This window comes from Gorilla gorilla, chromosome 11 (assembly GCF_029281585.2).
Source record: "Gorilla gorilla gorilla isolate KB3781 chromosome 11, NHGRI_mGorGor1-v2.1_pri, whole genome shotgun sequence".
NCBI lineage: Eukaryota > Metazoa > Chordata > Mammalia > Primates > Hominidae > Gorilla > Gorilla gorilla.
Genome location: NC_073235.2, coordinates 56,722,266 through 56,741,611, shown reverse-complemented (window position 1 = coordinate 56,741,611; position 19,346 = coordinate 56,722,266). Strand labels below are relative to the sequence as shown.

The window sequence follows — 19,346 nt, the reverse complement described above, 5'->3', positions numbered from 1 at the left end:
TTGTTTGTTTGTTGTTTTCTTTTTAAATTCAGAAGTAGACTGAGTTTGTTATATACTTTTCTTGACTCTATTCAGATGACCAATCAATTTTTTTTTAGTTTCTTGATATGGTGAATTACCTTGATGGATTTTTGAATGCTAAACCAACCTTGCACTTCTGCAATGAACTCTACTTAATCAGATATATTATTTATTTGACATACGGAGAAACTTGATTTGCTAATTTTATTTAGAATTTCTGCATCAATGTTTACCAGGAATATTAATTTTTAGTTTTCTATTTTTGTAACGACTTTGTCAAGTTTTGGTATCTGTGTAATGCTGATCTCACAGAACGAATTGGGAGGTACTACCTCCTTTCAATTTTGTGGAAGCATTTGTTTGTTTGTTTGTTTTGAGACAGAGTTTTGCTCTTCTTGCCCAGGCTGGAGTGCAATGGTGCAGTCTTGGCTCACTGCAACCTCTCCCTCTTGGGTTCAAGCGATTCTCCTGTTTCAGCCTCCCAAGTAGCTGGGATTACAGGTGCCCGCCACCACACCCGGTTAATTTTTGTATTTTTAGTAGAGACAGGGTTTCATCATGTTGGCTAGGCTGTTCTCGAACTCCTGACCTCAGGTGATCTGCCCTCCTCGGCCTCACAAAAGTGTTGGGATTACAGGCATGAGCCACTGAGCCTGGCCCGAACTCTTCTGATTTCTACCCAAAACATCTGGTAGAGTTCACCAGTTAGGTTATCTGGCCATTGAGTTTCCTTTGTAAAAATTATTTTTAAAGTATTAAAAATTATAAATTTTTAGAATAAATTTCATTTATTTACTAGATACAGGGCTGTTTGGTCTATTTTTTCTTTCTGTGAGCTTTGACAATTTGTATCTTTTAATGAAGTTGTCCATTTTATCTAAGTTGTCAAGTTCATTGGCATAATGAGAATGATAATGTTCCATTCCAATCCTTTTAGCCATCTGTAGAATCCATGGTGGTCATGCCACCTTTCTGATTTCCAACATTGATAATTTGTGTCATCTCTCTTTTTCCCAAATTTGGCTAAAATATCATCTATTTTATTGATCTCAAGGAAACAAATTTTGGTTTCATTGCTTTTCCATATATATATATTTTTTATCATATAGGTATCATATATATGGAATATGATATATATTCCTTTTATATTTCATTTATTTCTGCTGTTATCTTTATTATTTCCTTTTTCTTAGATACTTTGGCATTAAAACTCTTCTTTTTCTAGTTTCTGAAGGTGGAAGCTAAGGTCATTGATTTTAGCTCCTTTTTTTTTTTCCCCTTTCTAATATAGACATTTAGTGCTATAAATAATTCCTAAGTTTGCTTTAGTGTTACTACACATTTTGATGTGCTATGTTTTCATTTTCATTACATTCCAAATAGTGGTAATTTTACTTGTTCTTTAATCTGTGGGTTTTGTTTGTCGGTTTGTTTTTGACAGAGTCTCGCTCTGTCGTCCAGGCGGGAGTGCAGTGTCACGATCTCAGCTCACTGCAACCTCTGCCTCCTGGGTTCAAGCGATTCTTCTGCCTCAGCCTCTCGAGTTGCTGGGATTACAGGAGTCCACCACCATGCCCAGGTAATTTTTTTTTTTTTTTTGTATTTTTAGTAAGGACAGAGTTTCACCATGTTGGCTAGGCTGGTCTTGAACTCCTAACCTCAGGTGATCTGCCTGCTCGACCTCTCAAAGTGCTGGGATTACAGGCATGAGCCACCACGTCCAGCCTATCCATGGGTTTTTAAGAAGTATGTTATGTAGTTTCTCAATATTTCCTCTACCCCGTACCTCATGAATCAATCTGTCTGGAGGATACAGGTACTATTGACTTTCCTGAGTCATCACTGGGCAATGAGACCTCTAATCTTTTCTGAAGGTTCTTTCCTCAGACTTGGATTGTTTCCTCACACATGTGTGAAGACACAGCTGAATACTCCCACAGAAACCTCTGTATATCTCTTGAATGCTCTGCCCAGAACTCCATTACTCTGTTCACCAAATTCCAGCAGGCTTGGTCTCCCCAAACACTCAGCTTCATCTCCTCAAGTCATGGAGTCTGTCAGGATCTAGCCCTTTTATCACTAAGGCCTAGAAACTTTCACAAGGCAGTAAGCTGAGGCAATTGTAAGGCTTTCCTTGTTTGTTTCCCATCTCTCAGGGTGACTGCTGTTCAATGTCTTGAAAGTGTTATTTCATGTATTTTTGTCCATTTTTTAATTTATTCAGGTGAACGACGGGGAGAATGGTAAATCTAGTACTTGTTACTCCAAGTCTAGATGATACATACTTTTAAAAATTAACAACTGTTTCATTCCAACTGATTTATGAGTGTAGAAAAATGTTTTCCACCCTAGATTCTTAGATGTCAGTAATTAACTCCAATGATGTTGTGGAAGTATAAAAAGTATTTTTTGTGTGTGTGTGTTTTCTTTTCCTTTTTAAAATTTAATATATTTTTTGAGCAGGGGAGCCTTAGAACTACATCTCAACTAACACTTAGTATAATTATACTTTAATGTATATTGCATTTCTGGGTTTAAATGACTTTTTCTCTACATTCTCTCTTGTGATTAACCATGATCAAAGCCAAATTATTAAAGGTAAGATTGTTTTTAGGTGATTCTCAGGAATGTTATGACTTGCCCAGAGTTGCACAGCTTATAACAATCACCACAACAGCTGCCATGAATGACACACTATGTGCTGAGTGGAGTACTCAGCACAATATACATAATATCATTTAATCTTTCTCTAAAAATATGAGGAAAGTACTGTTATCTTTCTGTTTTAGAGATGGACACACTAAAGCTTAGAATATGTGCTATCTTACCTAAGCTTACACAGATGGTAAGTGCCAGAGCTGGGTGTTGAATGCAGGCTATCTGAATCCCAGTCCATACTTGTAACCATTTATGGCTGTGAGACAGATTTCTGTGTCCTTTGCTGTCATCAAGCTCCTTTATTTATTTTTTCCCATGCTCTGAGTTGATTGGATAGTGGCAGTTTTCTTCATTTTAGAATGGGCAAAATGATCTGTACTCTTGGGAATGCTGCTCCCCATGATATTGCTTATAAAAGACAAGGACTTTTGGTGGTGATGCTTGTTGGTTGATACTTATCCTGAAACACGGTTATTATTTAAAGATAGAGGATACTTTTTGACGGCAATTCATAATTTTCTTGGTTCATTTTATCACTATTTTATTTGGGTATCAATTTCTCAGTTCTTGTCTAAAATTTCAACCCCTATGTACCCTCCAAAATCCAACACTTCATATAATCTTTCCTTCCTTATATTTTTTCTTTAACACCTATAACGGATATTTTAATAAATTTTATTTATTTTGTTTACTGTCTGTCTCTTTCTCCAAAATCTAAGTTCCATAAGAGCACAAAGTTTTGCCTGTTCTGTTCATTACTGTATCCCCAGCACATACATAACACTGTCTAAACATAATTAATTAACACTTATGTTTAGACAGTGCTGTTAGGATTTATGTTATTGCAGTGATTGTTGTGTAATGCAGTAGGGAGAAATATTTGAAACAGCTTTCAGAAGCATTAAGACCTAACTGCTGTTCTCTGGTAGATATACCTGATATTCTCACTGCTATTGAATGTGTATTATCTTCCATTAGAGGCTATAGCCTATAAGAGGAAGATAAGATTATAGACGAGAGAACCATCTCAGAATTGTGGAGGAAGCTTGTATTTGCATATTAGCGTCTTTCTTTCTCCCAATAATACCATCAACTGTTAGGTTCGTTATGTTATGGAGAGATGAACCTTAATGAGGAGGTAACAGTATGGTATTTAACAGCACAGTCCCTGGTGTCAGAATGCTGCGGGTCAACTCTTAGCTATTCCACTTACTAGCTACTATAAATACTAATAGTCACTATTATTATATGCCAAGGATCTTTCTCCTAAGGTTTCAAGAGATTTTTAAACACTTTGAAACTGTATTTAAATCTGTTGTCTTTAAAAGGTTGGAAACATCTTCCTCAGGAAGTCTACAGCTTTCATAAAATTTTCAAATGTCTTTAAGTACAGCGATCAAGTGATATGCTACAAATAAGTCTTTGTAATGTATTCCTTTGGTTTGGCTTAAAATACCTTGGGGTGAGTCAGAATCTTAACATTTTGCAAGCCCTAAATATTTCTATCTTCTTTACTTAGACTAGAACCTATGTAGACCACAGCTACAAAACCACAATAACTTCACTATTATTATAATCACCTTTTTACAGTTGAGTTTATGTTCGCCTATACTCACATGACAGAGACAAAAAACCTCACACATAAATTTATAAAGGAAATTATCACATTTTCTTGACAATAACACCTACGCATCTCTGTCATAGGAATGCAGTTCTTTGAGAGCAAAGAAGCATCATGCTTTACTCATCTTTGTAAAGTCAGCACCTGGAAACATATCACTTGCTCAATGTATGTTTGTTGTGTAATGATTGAGCTGGATATTAGATTCAAACCCTCTGATTATAAGTGCTCAACATATTCTCATTTCGTCAAGTCATGAAATTAAAGAGAGATGAGTGGTCTCAATCTTTTGTTAATGCACTATTCTAGCATTTTTCCTTATCAATGTCTACCTCAGCTACAGTACAAACTATTAAGCAAACATATTCATGTCACAGAGAAGAAAGTAAAACATAAATTAAGAGTCTAATAAAAAGCAAAATACATATTTTGTTTCTATTAAAGTCATATGGAAACTAAATATAATAATACATTTTTAAACACTTGATATTGTTTTAAAATAGTCACTGATAAGTATTTTATTTCCTAGTAATCCCAATAACCAATCACAGAAAACCTCCTGTGTCATTTTTGAGGGATTTGATTATTCTTACAGCCCCCTAGCTGCATTCCTTCTGTACCCTTGGTATCTGCATCATCTATCATATCCTCAAGTCTTCCTTTTTATACATTTATACCTCTGTTACATTTCCTGATCAGGTCCTCCTTGTTTATCATATTATTCCACTAAATTCTTTCTGAATTCTACTTTCAACCAGTTAGATAAAGAGCATCCCTCCAATCTGGGAGATATGTGATAAAAGTAAGAGGAGTACATTGGCAGAAAATCAAGCTTAACAGGTAGGGAGGAAAGAGGTGAATTCTAATTTTAGGAAGACAAGAGAAAAAGTAGCAAGAGGATCCTATATAGTAGCAGTATTTCTGTGTTGATTTTATTTCTTACGTAACCCAGCATAGCACCCGAAGAATATCAGTTAATGAATGAGTAAATTCTCTCATTATTACTTCTAAGAATAGAAGCAAATTATTTCTAAACTTTTGAATATACTGATTTCTTTTCTTTTTCTGTTACCTCTTATTTCTTTCACCATAAGAACCATAACAGGTAATAATTTTGGGTTCTCAAATGTCCTCAAAATTTCTGCAAAGATTTACTGTCCATGGACCTGAAGGCAAGAAGATATTCCTGAGTGTGGTGCTGAGTTTGGTTTGGCAAGTTTCATGAGAATATAAGCATATAGACAAATGCAAAAATAATAAAATTCCATTAACTAAGGTTTGTCTCAGACATCTGGCTATCAGGAAAGTTTACAGGCAAAATAGTAATATAACTAGGCCATCCTACTGATTTTAAAATAATTTATCCAAGAACCACTGAATTCTACAGTAGAGAAATTCAAGGTAACTCATTCTCAAATTTTAACATTTTCTTACACAACATCACACATATTTATATTATGATAATGAAAAACAAACTTTACTTTTGAAATGAGAAATTAAAAGGCATAATTTTTAAACTTCATAGATAAATATATCTAAACTCTAATAATTTTATCGTACAAATATTTTGGGCAGAGATGGAATGTTTCATATATTTTACACTGAAGCTGGGTGTGGTGGCTCATGCCTGTAATCGCAACTCTTTGGGAGGCAGAGGGGGGTGGATTGCTTGAGCCCGGGAATTTGAGACCACCCTGGGCAACATGGCAAAACCCTGTCTCTACAAAAAATAGAAAAAAAAAAATAGCTAGGAGTAGTGTTGCACACCTCTAGTCCCAGCCACAAGGGAGGCTGAGGTGGGAGGATCACCTGAGCCCTGGAGGTCTAGGCTGCAGTGAGCCCTGAAATTGCACCACTGTACCACTCCAGCCTGGGTGATGGAGATTCTATCTCAAAAAACAACAACAACAATAACAAAAAACACTCACAAATAGTTTACACTGAATTTTAGGTAGAAAAAAAAGCAGTGATTTGAAAAACAAAACCACTATGTTAGTGCTTATCAATTTCTTAGCATGAAAGAAAACTTATGTGTTCATTTTTAAATTTTTTGAATATAACGAAATATTGTTTAAATTATTATTAAACATTTCCTAATAACATATTTGTAAGGACTTATTCCTCAATTTTTATTTACGTGGAAGGCCATTTATTAAATGAAGTTGCTTTATTCAAACTTGCTTTATTCAAACTGACTTATCCAACAATAATGTTAGTGAAAATGGTCATACTACTTGCAGAATTATCCAAATTCATTTGACCACAGTTCATTCTTAAAAGTTTTCTGAGAACAACCTGAGGCAGTAGTTGCAAATTCAGATTACATAAATACTTCCAAGTTTCAGTTCAAAAACACAAAGTGATTTTATAGAGCAACACTTTGTTAAAAAATAAAACTCTTCTTTATTTCAGCAATTGAAAGTCCTAATGTATTTTTACTGTGAATAAAAACATTATTTTTGAAAACAAAAATTACCTATAATTTCCCATTTAGAAGTAAATATTGCATGCAATAGGACTCTGTCAAATCTAAATGTGTATTAAGATGACCAATTGATCAGTAATTTGCATCACTCAGCAAAAATGATTTGACAGTAAATTACTGGGTCTGGTATGTGCATGCTACAGCATTGTATGTTCAGCGTCAAAAAATAAAATAAAATGCAATTACCCTAAAAGACATTTCAAGATTCTCTCCACCCCAGATATCCATTCCTGCATCGTAAGTTCCTATCTCTTCAAAGTAGTTTCTGTCAATAGAAAATAGGCCACCAGCCATAGTAGGGGTCCTAGTTGAAAAAAAACAAAAAGAAAAGAATATCTTTTGAAAACAATGTGTGGAGTTTAATGAGACTGTAGCATGTATTTTTGAGACATTCTAAATATTTAAAAAATCTCAAACTAAAAACACAAAGTCAAGGTGTAAGAAGTTTTAAAATTAAGAATAGCATTTTTTTCACATTTTCTTTAAAACTCATATTAGTTTTTGTTTTTTTTTTTTTTTACAGGTGATCAAATAGATAGATGAAAGTGACACTGGCCATGGAAGACTGGTACTTCTACATTCCCTCTGAAAATCATAGCGAAGAGAGGTTTCTGCCCTTTGCACTGTCCTTGAAGTGGTTAGCTGGTCATGAAACTATCAGGTGTCAACTTAGGTCACATAATGTAAATCATTTTTATGTAAACTCTAGAAATCTGTGGACATGGTTTCACTATGAAAAGATCCATAGACTATTTAAAAATAAAAAAAATAAATTCTATAAAATGTTTATAGAAAATAAGTATCTAGTGATAGTTACAAAGGTATTTTTTTAACATAAGGGCTTTACATCTAATTGTTTATTCTTCTCTTTACTAATTAAAATGATAGAATTAATCATCTAATTCTATGGATAAACATATATCCCATAGGATTTATGGGATTTCTGTTATTCAGAGGTTTGAAAGGACACTTCGAAGGGATTCTAAAACTTTTTTCTAGGAATAAATGCCTTTTGGTTTCACGTTCAAAATTCCTCCATGGTTGCTGAGAAGTCAGATGTGAAGTTTTTAAAAGATTAATTAGTTGATAATTTAAAAGACAAAATTAAAGACAATGGTTAATGAGTGAGCTACACAAGTCTTTCTATATAAAAGCAGTGCAAATTAAAGGTTAAAAAGAAGATTATAGTTGTTCACAAATAGATCCATAATGGCAATGATGACTTTTGAATGTTAGTTGTAATATAGTGGTTTGTAACCTTCAAAGCACAAAAGCAGTATCTGAGCCACCTTTAAAAAAAAAGATGGGCATGTTTAATTTCCACCCTCCACAGATTTAGATTTAATTGGCTTGGGGTGGGGCCCGACTTTGGTATTATATAAAGTTTCTATGTATTTCTAATGTACTGCCAAGGGTGAGAAACTGCTATAGAAACTTAGATTTGGAATGCTCATCTAAGTAGTCTGTGAGGCTGTTAAAAACCAAATGTTTTGCTTTTGTCAAAATTACATTCTCCTGTGCCAAAGGTTATGCTCATGTTTTAATTAAACAGAATTGTTCATTGAAAAACCACCAAATAATATTGCACTTGGACATCTACCATATTGCAAAGTTCTCTATTTCTCCCAGTGCTCTCACTGTTTTATGCTCAGGTAATTAACTGTCCATCAGTTGGAGTAGCAGAGCCTTGCTTAGTCTCAGAGCTATTTTATTACTTTTCGTCTTGCTGGGTTCCTATCATGAACAGTATCATTGACCTTCTGAGTTATAATGAGAAACACTAACAAAGCTAAACAGATGGTAATTAGGAAGTAGCCATGACCCTCACCTGATGTGGGTTTTGGAACACTATGGCAATAACTATATAAGATATTACAGTGCTGGAGAGTCTATTTGATAAAATTAGGAACCAAAATTGCTGCAATTATCCTATCATAATGTAACCAAATGCTTAATATTGTTAAGTGATGCATTTTTAATAATCAGTTCAGAGTGCCTATCTACTTATCTACTTACTGATAAAGTACTGGCACATTTTAATTTAAATAACAGGTATTGAATTTCGGCTTACAGTTGGTCATCATTCTTCTATGTGAGAAATGTGTAAGTGGCTATTTATACTATTGAGAAAGACTCAAATAACTTTTACTTATGCTTGAAAATAATAAAAATAATAAGATAAAATTACAATTCTTCAAGAAACTCCTGTATTTTCTAAAGACAGATACTCCTGGATAGTTTTTTTTGTGTTTGCAATATCAGTTAGCTCTCTCAGATTGGAGACTGTGCCTTATAACGTTTAATACCTATAGCCATAGCCAATGTTATGCAACACGTTCTGTTCTAAGTTAATGCCCTGTAATATGCCTAATAAAATATTTACATATGCCCATGTGCACCTTAAGTGTTCAGAGCATCTAGAAAATGAAAAATCTTGATTATGGTTAAATTAACTGAAATTATTTGCTTTTCAAGGTTGTGTCTAAACAACGTCAAACCAAGCAACCAAACAGTCAATTGAACGAGAGGGGAATAGTCAGCTCAATGACTGTGAACACTACCTACCACACATAGTAAGTAGGAAAGATGAACTGAGTTAACAGAAGTAAAGCACTCAACACAGTTCTCAACACATAATCAACAGTTAATAAGGGTAGGTAATTTATCTTTGTTGTTGTTGTTATTGATGTTAATCATTTAAGCAAAATCCTTGCTGTCCTTCATTTAATTTGGGCTTCTCTCTCTATATATACCCTCACTTTAGGTTTCAAAACCATTTAGAACTACCTCATATCCAAGATGTTGACTGAAATTTGCCTCAGAGCATAACTTCTTACTCTTTAACCCCTCCTATTTTCATAAGAAGTCATTTTATCCTTCATTGGTGATTATGGTTCCTTAGTTAATCCATAGTCTCACATTAATAACAACTTTCAGGAATTTCTTCTTCCCTTCTTCCAATCCATTTCCAAGGCTCCGCCATGTCAGCAAAACACTAGCTTAGGAACTTTGGTTCTCTGTGCTTGCTTTTCTGCAATTTCCAATTATCTCTCTCGCTTTTTTTTAAAATTTTGGTGCTTGGGTGAATCTACCTTTCACTTCATTTACTTCTGCTATTAAGACACTGGAAAAGTAATAAGATGTGGTTAACTGGTTATAGGACAAGTCCACATTATTGATTCTCTGCTTAATTCACAAACTGCTAACAATCCTGCTCTCTATGTTTATTTGTTTACCTTATTTTTAACTGAGTTTTTTTTTTTTCTTTTTTTGAGACAGGGTCTCACTCTGACACCCAGGCTGGAGTGGTGTAGTGGTGCAATCAGATTTCCCTGCAGCCTCGACTTCCCAGGCTCAGGTGATTCTCCCACCTCAGCCTACAGAGTAGCTGGGACTACGGGCATGCACCATCATACCGAGCTATCTTTTTGTACTTTTTGTAGAGAGAGTTTTGCTATGTTGTTCAGGCTGATCTTGAACTCCTGGGCTCAAATGACCTGCCCACCTTGGCCTCTCAAAGTGCTGGGATTACAGGTGTTAGTCACCACACCTGGCCTGAGTCTTTCCAAAAGTTTTGGACTCTTCTCAACAATCTGGGGATCAAGGAAATGCATGAAATCTAAATTCTCTCAATCATGAAATCTAAACTCCTTCAATCTCCAGCTCAACATGTTTAAAAATGTGTCTTCCTCATGGCCTCCTCTCTCCTCTTGTCTCATAGAAAAGGATAGCTCCTTTCCTCTCATTGTGGGCTAGCATTCATGCTTGTGGCCTCAACAGACTCCTGACTACTCTTTCAGGCCCTTGCTCATCGACTATTAACATTTATGTTTTATGCCTTGGATTTCTAGATTGTTCCCTTGAGCTTACAAGCCTGCTGAATTAAGTTCTATCCTAAACTAAAAAACATTTTCATTCCACCTTACTACTCTGTTAAACCAGAGACATATATTTTCTATTCTCTTCCCTGGTAACCTTCTTGAAAGGATGCTTTCTACATACCCCCTTAGCAACTTTTAACCTTCAACTAGAAGCTGGATCCTGCTCCCGCCTCTACAATAACTTCTTTCTGAAAGGTCCCCATTGATTCTGAACTCCAATAACCTGTCCTTAACTTTTTCCTCTGAAAGTATATAGCACAATACATCAGGCTTCCTGCTTGAAATCATTTTTGTTTCTAGCTCCTATTGCATTGTTCTGTAGATGTTTCCCTTCTACTAATCTGATTGTTAATTTTATGATTCTTATTGACATCCCCTTCCCCTCCTTTTTCCTTGCTGTCAGACTTTGGACAAGCTCTTAGTTTCATATCTATCACGTGGGTGCAATATACCATTATAATATTATTTTGTGGATATATGAATTTAATAATTTCTTCTCTCATCTGAAATTAGTCCTCCCAAGGGTCTCTCAGGGGCACTTTTCTCTTTCTATGCTCTTTGTGTGGGTAAGATTAGATCATTCATCACATACCTTTCACTGTCACCTTTATGGTTCACTCCTAATCTGTGTTTCCATACTTGTTTCCTCTGCATAAGTTGTGCTTTTGCAGTTACTCGCTAGATGATTCCTCCAAAAAACTCCTTTGACTCTGTTCAGTGTGTACATCATAGACCTGAAAATTTGCTACTCATCTGCCTCTCTTTTAATGTCTTATATTTCTTTCCAGTCTCTTAATATAAAATGAAAAACCACATTTTTTGTGCCTAATTCAATTATTTCCAAAATACTTTTTTTTTCTGAAGTATTTTTGACTCATCTCTGTTATCATAGTGATACTTTTAATCTTCTATGTTTGCTAATAATGGGGTCCTCTTAGATGCTAAGATGCTTAGATGCTGAGAGGATATGGATGCCTCTAGATTCTTCTGCTTCTGAAATTTATCCTAAAAACCATAGCCAGATTAATTTATCTAAATCGATGATCCTCTAAAAATGTTAATAGATGTTCAAAAATCTATGTTAAGGAAATAAATCTAGCTTCTTATCCTGGCATCAGTAATCTAGCCATTTGATTACGAGGGATCAAAATAAACAATGGGGCTACCCAACGAGCTCCTCTCAACCCCCTTTAACTATTTCCCTGCATGTAAAGTGTTTAGCTGTTACTGGTAAATGCTTTACATTTTTGTGCCCTGGTATATTTGTTCACATCCATTGGTCACCTGGATTTTTCTTTGAAAACTCCCCTTATATGTTCAAATTTGATTATTCTTAGTCTAATACAAATGTTATACACTCTAGGTAGCCTGCCTTCAACACCACTGCCCCGTCTCCCTGCTCCCTCAATCAAGACATATTCTTCCCCTTCCACCTTCTTCTATAAGCCCTTATCACTGTGTATCTCAAGGAACTGGCCAATTCTTATTGTATATAGTATTATATTTATTTGTGTACTTTTCACCACTTCTATAAGCATACCCAATACATTGGTTTAAAAGTATTAGACTATTAATGGATATTTACTGAATAACAAACAAATGAGTAATGTATCTCTATAGCCACAGAACAATCTATTTGAAAGTTAAAATTATCTGCAATTTTATTTCTGAAATTCCAAAAATGTTCTTTGCTCGCACCTGCTAAATTGATGAGTAACAAAGATGATTTCACTAATTGCAAGATTTTCAAAGGCTCTATCATCTAATAGGAGTTTTAGGGGTTGAGTTTGATAGTATTTTATTTATTTATTCAGTTAGTTATACTTTGAGACTGGGTCTCACTATATTGCCCAGGATAATCTCAAACTCTTGGCCTCCAGCTATCTTCCTGTCTCAGGATGACAGGTGCATGCTACAGTGCCTAGTTTGTGATAGTATTTTAGAATTTAAGATATGAAGCTTTGTAACTATGTAAAATAGTAAAAGTCTCAAAAAAGTATGCATCTGACATGGAAAAATGCTGGAGTTTTTCACCAGAAGTTGGTAAATCAACAGAAATTGTGACAGAATACATTTAATTATTCAGTAATGCTAAAATGTAATGTCTGTATTTTCACCAAGAAGACAATATATCCTGTATTTCACGCTGGGATAATCACCCTGTATAGAGGTAAGGAGACCCCAAGAGGCAGCCAAATTTAGTTGTTAGAAGCCTGGACTTCATAGCTAGATTGGATTCAAACCCCAGCCCCACAGTGTTTGACTGTCATTGAGTCACTTAAAACTCTGTGCCTCAGTTTCATCACCTATAAAATGTGGATCATGTGAGTTAATACATGTAACAGTCTTGAAACAATACCAGCACAAAGCTTATAGTATACATTTTAGATATTATCTATCAAAAAAGGAGAAACATCTCTTTACCAAGATTATAAGTCGCTTCATTTTTATTGTTTTCTGGGTCCAATTAATTTTCAGATATGTAATATTTCAGAGCTCTAAAATCCCTACAGTTTTGGTCAAAAAATTTAGTTGCAATGTGTTTAAGTCCGTTGTTCAAGGACCCCTAACTAGTTGGTAGCATGGATAAAAAAGTCATCTTTCTTTCTTCCTTTCCTCTCCTCTCCTCTCCTCTCCTTATCTATTATCTATCTATCTATCTATCTATCTATCTATCTATCTATCTATCTATCTATCATCTATCTATCTATCTATCTTTTTCCATTCGTCCATATACCTTACACAGCAAAAGATTTGGGGTAATTAGAAATACATTTTTCCTAGCGGGGAGCGGTGGCTCACACCTGTAATCCCAGCACTTTGGGAGGCTGAGGCAGGCGGATCACGAGGTCAGGAGAACGAGACCATCCTGGCTAACACGGTGAGACCCAGTGTCTATTAAAAATACAAAAAATTAGCCGGGCATGGTGGCGGGCGCCTGTAGTCCCAGCTACTTGGGAGGCTGAGGCAGGGGAATGGCGTGAACCCGGGAGGGGGAGCTTGCGGTAGGCCAAGATGGCGCCACTGTAGCTCCAGCCTGGGCAACAGAGCGAGACTCCATCTCAAAAAAAAAAAAAATAATAATAAAATAAAATAAACTAAAATAGTACATGTTTCCTGATTTCAAGCTCCATGTTTATGTACCATGTTTTCCTGTGAATTTTTGGACTGCCCTTCATAAACAATTTCTCTTAAAGTTCTGGAAACATCATTCCTCCTATTTTTATCTTTGGATACATCAGGATTCTATTTAATCTTACTTGGCAAATAATCAAGGGCCTTGGAGGAAAAACTCCTAAGAATGTTTGAGAGACCACAGCTTAGTTCTAGGCTATTATTTATAATGTTCAAATAACACAATATCTACACTGTTAGTATTTAGATCTCTGTTAATTACATTTTCCATAGATTATAAAATTAATAAAGATAAGTAATAAAAATAAGTTTTTTTACATTTACAAATATGAGCATGAATAGCTGAAATCTTCACGTCTGATTTTTTTAAATTAGAAAATCTAATGGCTTTATTAGGTTAACCATTTTGTAGGTTTAGGAACCCAAAGGAAATGAAATGCTGTGAGTTTCTCTCCTTTCTTCCTTATTCTATGCACTATAACCAAAATAGAAAGCAGAGGAAAGAGAAAGGAAGCAGAGGCACAAATGCTTTTCTATCAGAGTGATGAATAATTAAATGCTGAACGTAATTAAAGTTTTTACTGATAAAAATGAGAAGTTTGGTGGATACCGCACACTATTACAATCATCTGAACCTGTGTTTGGGTATGAAGATGTGGCTTTCTGTAGAGAAGAAATTGTTACTTTAAGACTTTATGCTGGCTTAGGCTCTAGACATGGAAGCTTACTAAAATCCTTCAGAGTCGATGAAACACAAACAATTTGTGTCATTTTTAAGGAATAAGAAAAATATAATGTTCTGCTTAGTATGGGCAAATGATTTGTTTTGCTGCCAAAGAACCCACTTACCAATAAGCATGAGAATCAAATACTTTAACTTGTGCTTAAACATCTATATTTCCAATAAAGGAGTAGTTATTTTTTTCCCTAAATCCTTTTTAATAATTCCTAGGACCTGATAAAACCCTAAGCTTCCACAAGGATGTAGAGTAATTCGTGCAAATTTTAATCTTTCATTGTACTTTCATTTCATGCTTACGAGGGATCAAAATAAACAATGGGGCCAGCTGGGATCAGATGTCATAAAATATTTTGGTTAATGTGACAAAATTATTCAGTATATAAATGTAATATTTAACTTAGCACTCTATTACCCTAGTTTTCTTCTCATCCCAACAGGTTGCTAAGAAAGTCTCACAAATTATCCCCTAAACTATTAGAAAGTAATATAATATAAAAGTACTCTTTCTTTCATAGAATATAGATTCAAATATTTTTATCTGAGGAGATAATTTTTTACTTCTCTCAATCAACATACATTAGATTTTAACAGGAGTAAGCAAGAGCATTGACTAGTTGAGCATTCCAAAGTTAGTTATTTCTTTCAGTCTTTGTTCTGCTCACAACGTTGACCTTTCCCTGTGCTGTTGTTTTCATATCTTTTACTTTATAGAAGTGTTTTAAAGGCTTTGGTGATATCTATTTCTGTTTCTTTCCTGCAATCCAAATGTATATTATGGTTGGACTGAGAAAAGTCTAATACAATCTGATAAAAATTAAGAAGTAAATTATTTGTTACTACTAAATATAAGAAACTTTGTCTTATATTTGTATAAGATGTTAAAGAGTAACATTTGTGTTTTTAATTTATTATACTTACTAGTGAAATTATAAATTGATTCAGTGATAATATTTTTGGGGAGGAATTAAATTGGCAGAAGGTGTCAGGAATATTAAAACAAATTTCATATTCAAATGCATAATTCTAAAGCAATCACTTTGTATGCAAAAACTAGGTGAAGAAATAATTGATAAAAAAATTGAAGTGCAAACAAACTCTTGATGAACTTTAGTCAACAAAAAAAATAGAGAAACATCGTAAGTAATTGAGACATTAGCAGCCATTAAAACCTATGTGGCGAAAAATTAATGGCATAGAAAAATATTGATGATATATCAACTTTTACATTGTAGAGAAATTGAATAGAAAAGCCTTAGAAGAAAATACAACCAAATTCTAAAAGAGATGGCTCATTGGTGTTCTGCTTCTTCATCCTTTTGGGTACTTGTCACATTTATTTTGCAATACTTATATGTTACATTATCAGATATAAATTTAAAACCTAATTCATATCAAGGACATTGCTCATTTCAATATTTTATAGCACTTCATGAGTTAAGCAAAGCAGGGAGAATAATTTTCCATTTTATAGCTGAGAAGACTAGGTGATTTCTCAATTGGAGGAGCTTGAAATAAAACTAGATCCTCCAAGGCTAGTTTCAATGCTTCTTCTATGATCACACTAGAATGATAGAGGAGATAATATATGTGAACATTCTATGAGTTTTTCACAATAAAATACAATTATAATCAGAGATACTAATGATGTTATTTGATTTATTTGATCTTCATAAACTCCTAATTCTAATTGAGTGAAAAATAAATGCATGAAATCAACTGAATGTTAATAAAAAGGAATATAAAATTAGGTAAAATAGGTCTGAAATAAAAACCAATAACATTTGTTTGATTTATTACTATATCAGAATTAAAAGAACATCTAAAACTCTTTTGTTTTACTTTAGAAATATACTCAACATGGCACTTGAAGTAAAAATGAAGGCAGTCATATTAAAAATATTAATGATGATTAAAGGTAAAAGAGTCCATAAGGTAAGATGTGAAGGGTGAAAAAAGTTAAATTCACTTGGAAATTACCAGTAGGTTTTTCATTTAAAAAATCTATTTTAATCAGTGTGAAATTAAAGTGGAAATGAATATCTTCATAATTATTTATTGAGGTTCACTTACAGGGCATAATTAAGAGACTAAAGCAATCAATAAGACTTAAGCCAGGCTCCTTTCTAGAGGTCCACACCACTTTAGTAGTAGACATAATTATTCCTGTACATCCACACTTGGACCATTTACACTAGACTCTTGCCCTTATCCAGCATACCTGTGGCCAGTGCCAGACAGTGAGCAACTTTACAGCATAGGTAGCCTTATCCATGCTTGTACGTGCAGCACTTAGCACAGTGCCCAACAGTTTGTATGCATGGAATACAAATAGAACAGTTTGTATGTTTGTTTTTGTATGGAATCAAACTTATTTCAATAGCCTAAACCAAATCACCTCCCATTTGTATGTGTTAGGAAAAAATGCATAACTCATCCCCAAATTAATTAAATGATCTAGAGTATTATTTGCATTATCAGGTAACTTTGCTACTAGTTGCCTACTCTATTAGGTAATGTATATGCATAGTTATACAGGGGTGATATGCTTGATGAGTTTCAAACTCAGCCATTTCCCAGGCAGTAGCCTCTAAGACCAGGGTCAAAAGTTTAAAAGATTATAGCCAGATAAAGAAATTATATAAAGTGGATTTGTTACAATAAATATATTTTCCCCCTTTCCTCAAGACACAGGTGCAGAGAAATATTTCTTCAATTTCAAGAATATTGACAAATGTCAAATGACCCTCAGCCTCAGAGTCAGGAACATAATTAAGAAGGAGTTGTGGAGATTGGGATAAGTTTTCATGCCATTTCTACATGGGCAGTTTCTACTAAACTCCACCTGATGGTGCCAGGTAAGTATCCTGGTCCATTGTAGCAAGATCTTCTGACTTATTAGTAGATGGAAATCCAGATTTTTATTTAAAATATCTCATTTTTAAAGTGTTGGTAATTTTTGAAAATGTAAAACACTACGTATGCTAAATAAAACACTTCTACGGAGAATATTTGGCACAAAACCTCCTAGTTTATGACCTCCAGTTTAAAAAGTACTATTTGTTGCACATATAATTGAAATATTCTTGAAAAGTCATATAATTTGATTATTAAATGTCAAGGAAAGTTTGCTGATTAAAGGAAACTATATATTACTGATTAAAGGAAAATATATATTCGTAATTATGTATATTATTCCATAGTTATAATATGAAAATTAACAAGTATTTCACAAACTCCATTTATTATGAAAATGAAAATACCAAAGCCCAGAAAAATAAGAATGACCATGTTAAGCTTTACTTTAGATGTAGTATAACTGATTTAGGTCACAAGTTCAACTTGGCTTTCAACGTAAGCAGATGCATGATTGTATTTCTAAATGATGACTAGCCAATTATGGTGACTACAAAGTTCTGTCATAACTGACATTTTAAATGAAGCATTCCACTAAGAAAACTAAAATTTCAGCTTCATTTTCATCACTTTAGCTATTCAGAATTCTGTTAATCAAGTAGGAAAAAAATTGTCTTCAACATCTAGAATGATTTATCTATTTGTATGAATGTGAGAAAAATGATCACATCTTCAAGCAATAGATTACAAGTAGAAGGAACGTTCACATTACAGCTATGCTGATGAAAATTACCTGCAGGCTGTTACAAGCGAACCCATGAATTAATTAACCTTTTGCCACAAAAATCTAGAAACTTCAGCAAAGACTGAGGTTTCTCTGTTTCTCTCGCTTCAGCTTCCTCAGCATGTTAGAAAATAAAATGATGTGCAGTCACTGCAGCAAACAAAATATACTGAGATTTTATCAGATCTCATATTACTGCAATACAACCACATAAATTATGGTTAAAATATAGGAAGTTAGATGATTCATCTTTTGTTTTAGTTAATGAAAGATGAGTAATAATGATTGATTTCTACATAGATCTTTATTTTATGAATGAGATCAGTAATTTCTTACTGTGAATGTTGGCTACCTCTTAGTTATCTTCCGTTTGACTCTGTGAGAACATAAATAAAGCATGTCTTTTGCCAATGTGTTTTTTTAAATGAGTATAAACATGCCTTCTTATAAGCAGCATTTTCAAATGAATAAAAACATTATCTATATGTAAGTGTATTGGTCAAGCATTCTGATAGTTTTCACTTGGAATCTAAAGTTTAAAAATCAGCTAACACTAAATGAAAACAATTTGGGAAAACAGAATATCTAATAAATGATGGTAACATGAGCCACTATATTTTCCCAGTTTGTTTAAAGGTAACTATCAATAAGACTTGGTGAATTTGAAGATTATACAAGACTTAAGACTACTAAGTTACATTTTAAATATTGACATGATAACTTACATGACTTTATACAAATGTTAGAAGTCACATTTTATTTTTCTCTTTGATGTAACAGATCTTCTTTAGAAGTTAACATCCCTAATATTTAATTGTTCAGTAACAAATACCTTTAGCCATTCTCTTCCATTAGCCTATTTTTAGAGTTTAATTTTAATTAATTCTTTATATAATTAAGTAGGTGACAATAGATAAGTCATCCCTTCAGTAGGTTACCAGACATTCTTGTTCAGATCATGGATTTTACATACAGTAAGTCTTCACTTAATGTTGTTGCAACTTTAAGTGAAATGACAAACAAAAGGTCCTCGAGTAACATCCTTTAGTTCAATGTCCTTCCATTATAAGATTGATGACAGTGTTTTTGTTATTTTGTTTAAAGTTGCAGTTTCCAAGAACCTGTGGACAATGCTAAGTGAGGACTTAAAGTGTATGGTTCTAGAA

General features: G+C 33.9%; 1 protein-coding gene across 5 annotated transcripts in view; it reads right to left on the bottom strand.

Moving 5' to 3' along the window:
* GALNT13 (polypeptide N-acetylgalactosaminyltransferase 13) overlaps positions 1-19,346 on the bottom strand; it is a 733,891-nt gene that overhangs the window by 196,153 nt on the left and 518,392 nt on the right. For 4 of the 5 annotated variants that reach the window (XM_063694846.1, XM_031008835.3, XM_055380885.2 and 1 more), the window contains one exon: positions 6,972-7,089. The exons of the other annotated variant lie outside the window; for it this stretch is intronic. In XM_063694846.1, the coding sequence (XP_063550916.1) occupies positions 6,972-7,089 (118 nt within the window). The remainder of the gene's footprint in view (positions 1-6,971; positions 7,090-19,346) is intronic. 5 annotated transcript variants of the gene reach the window in all.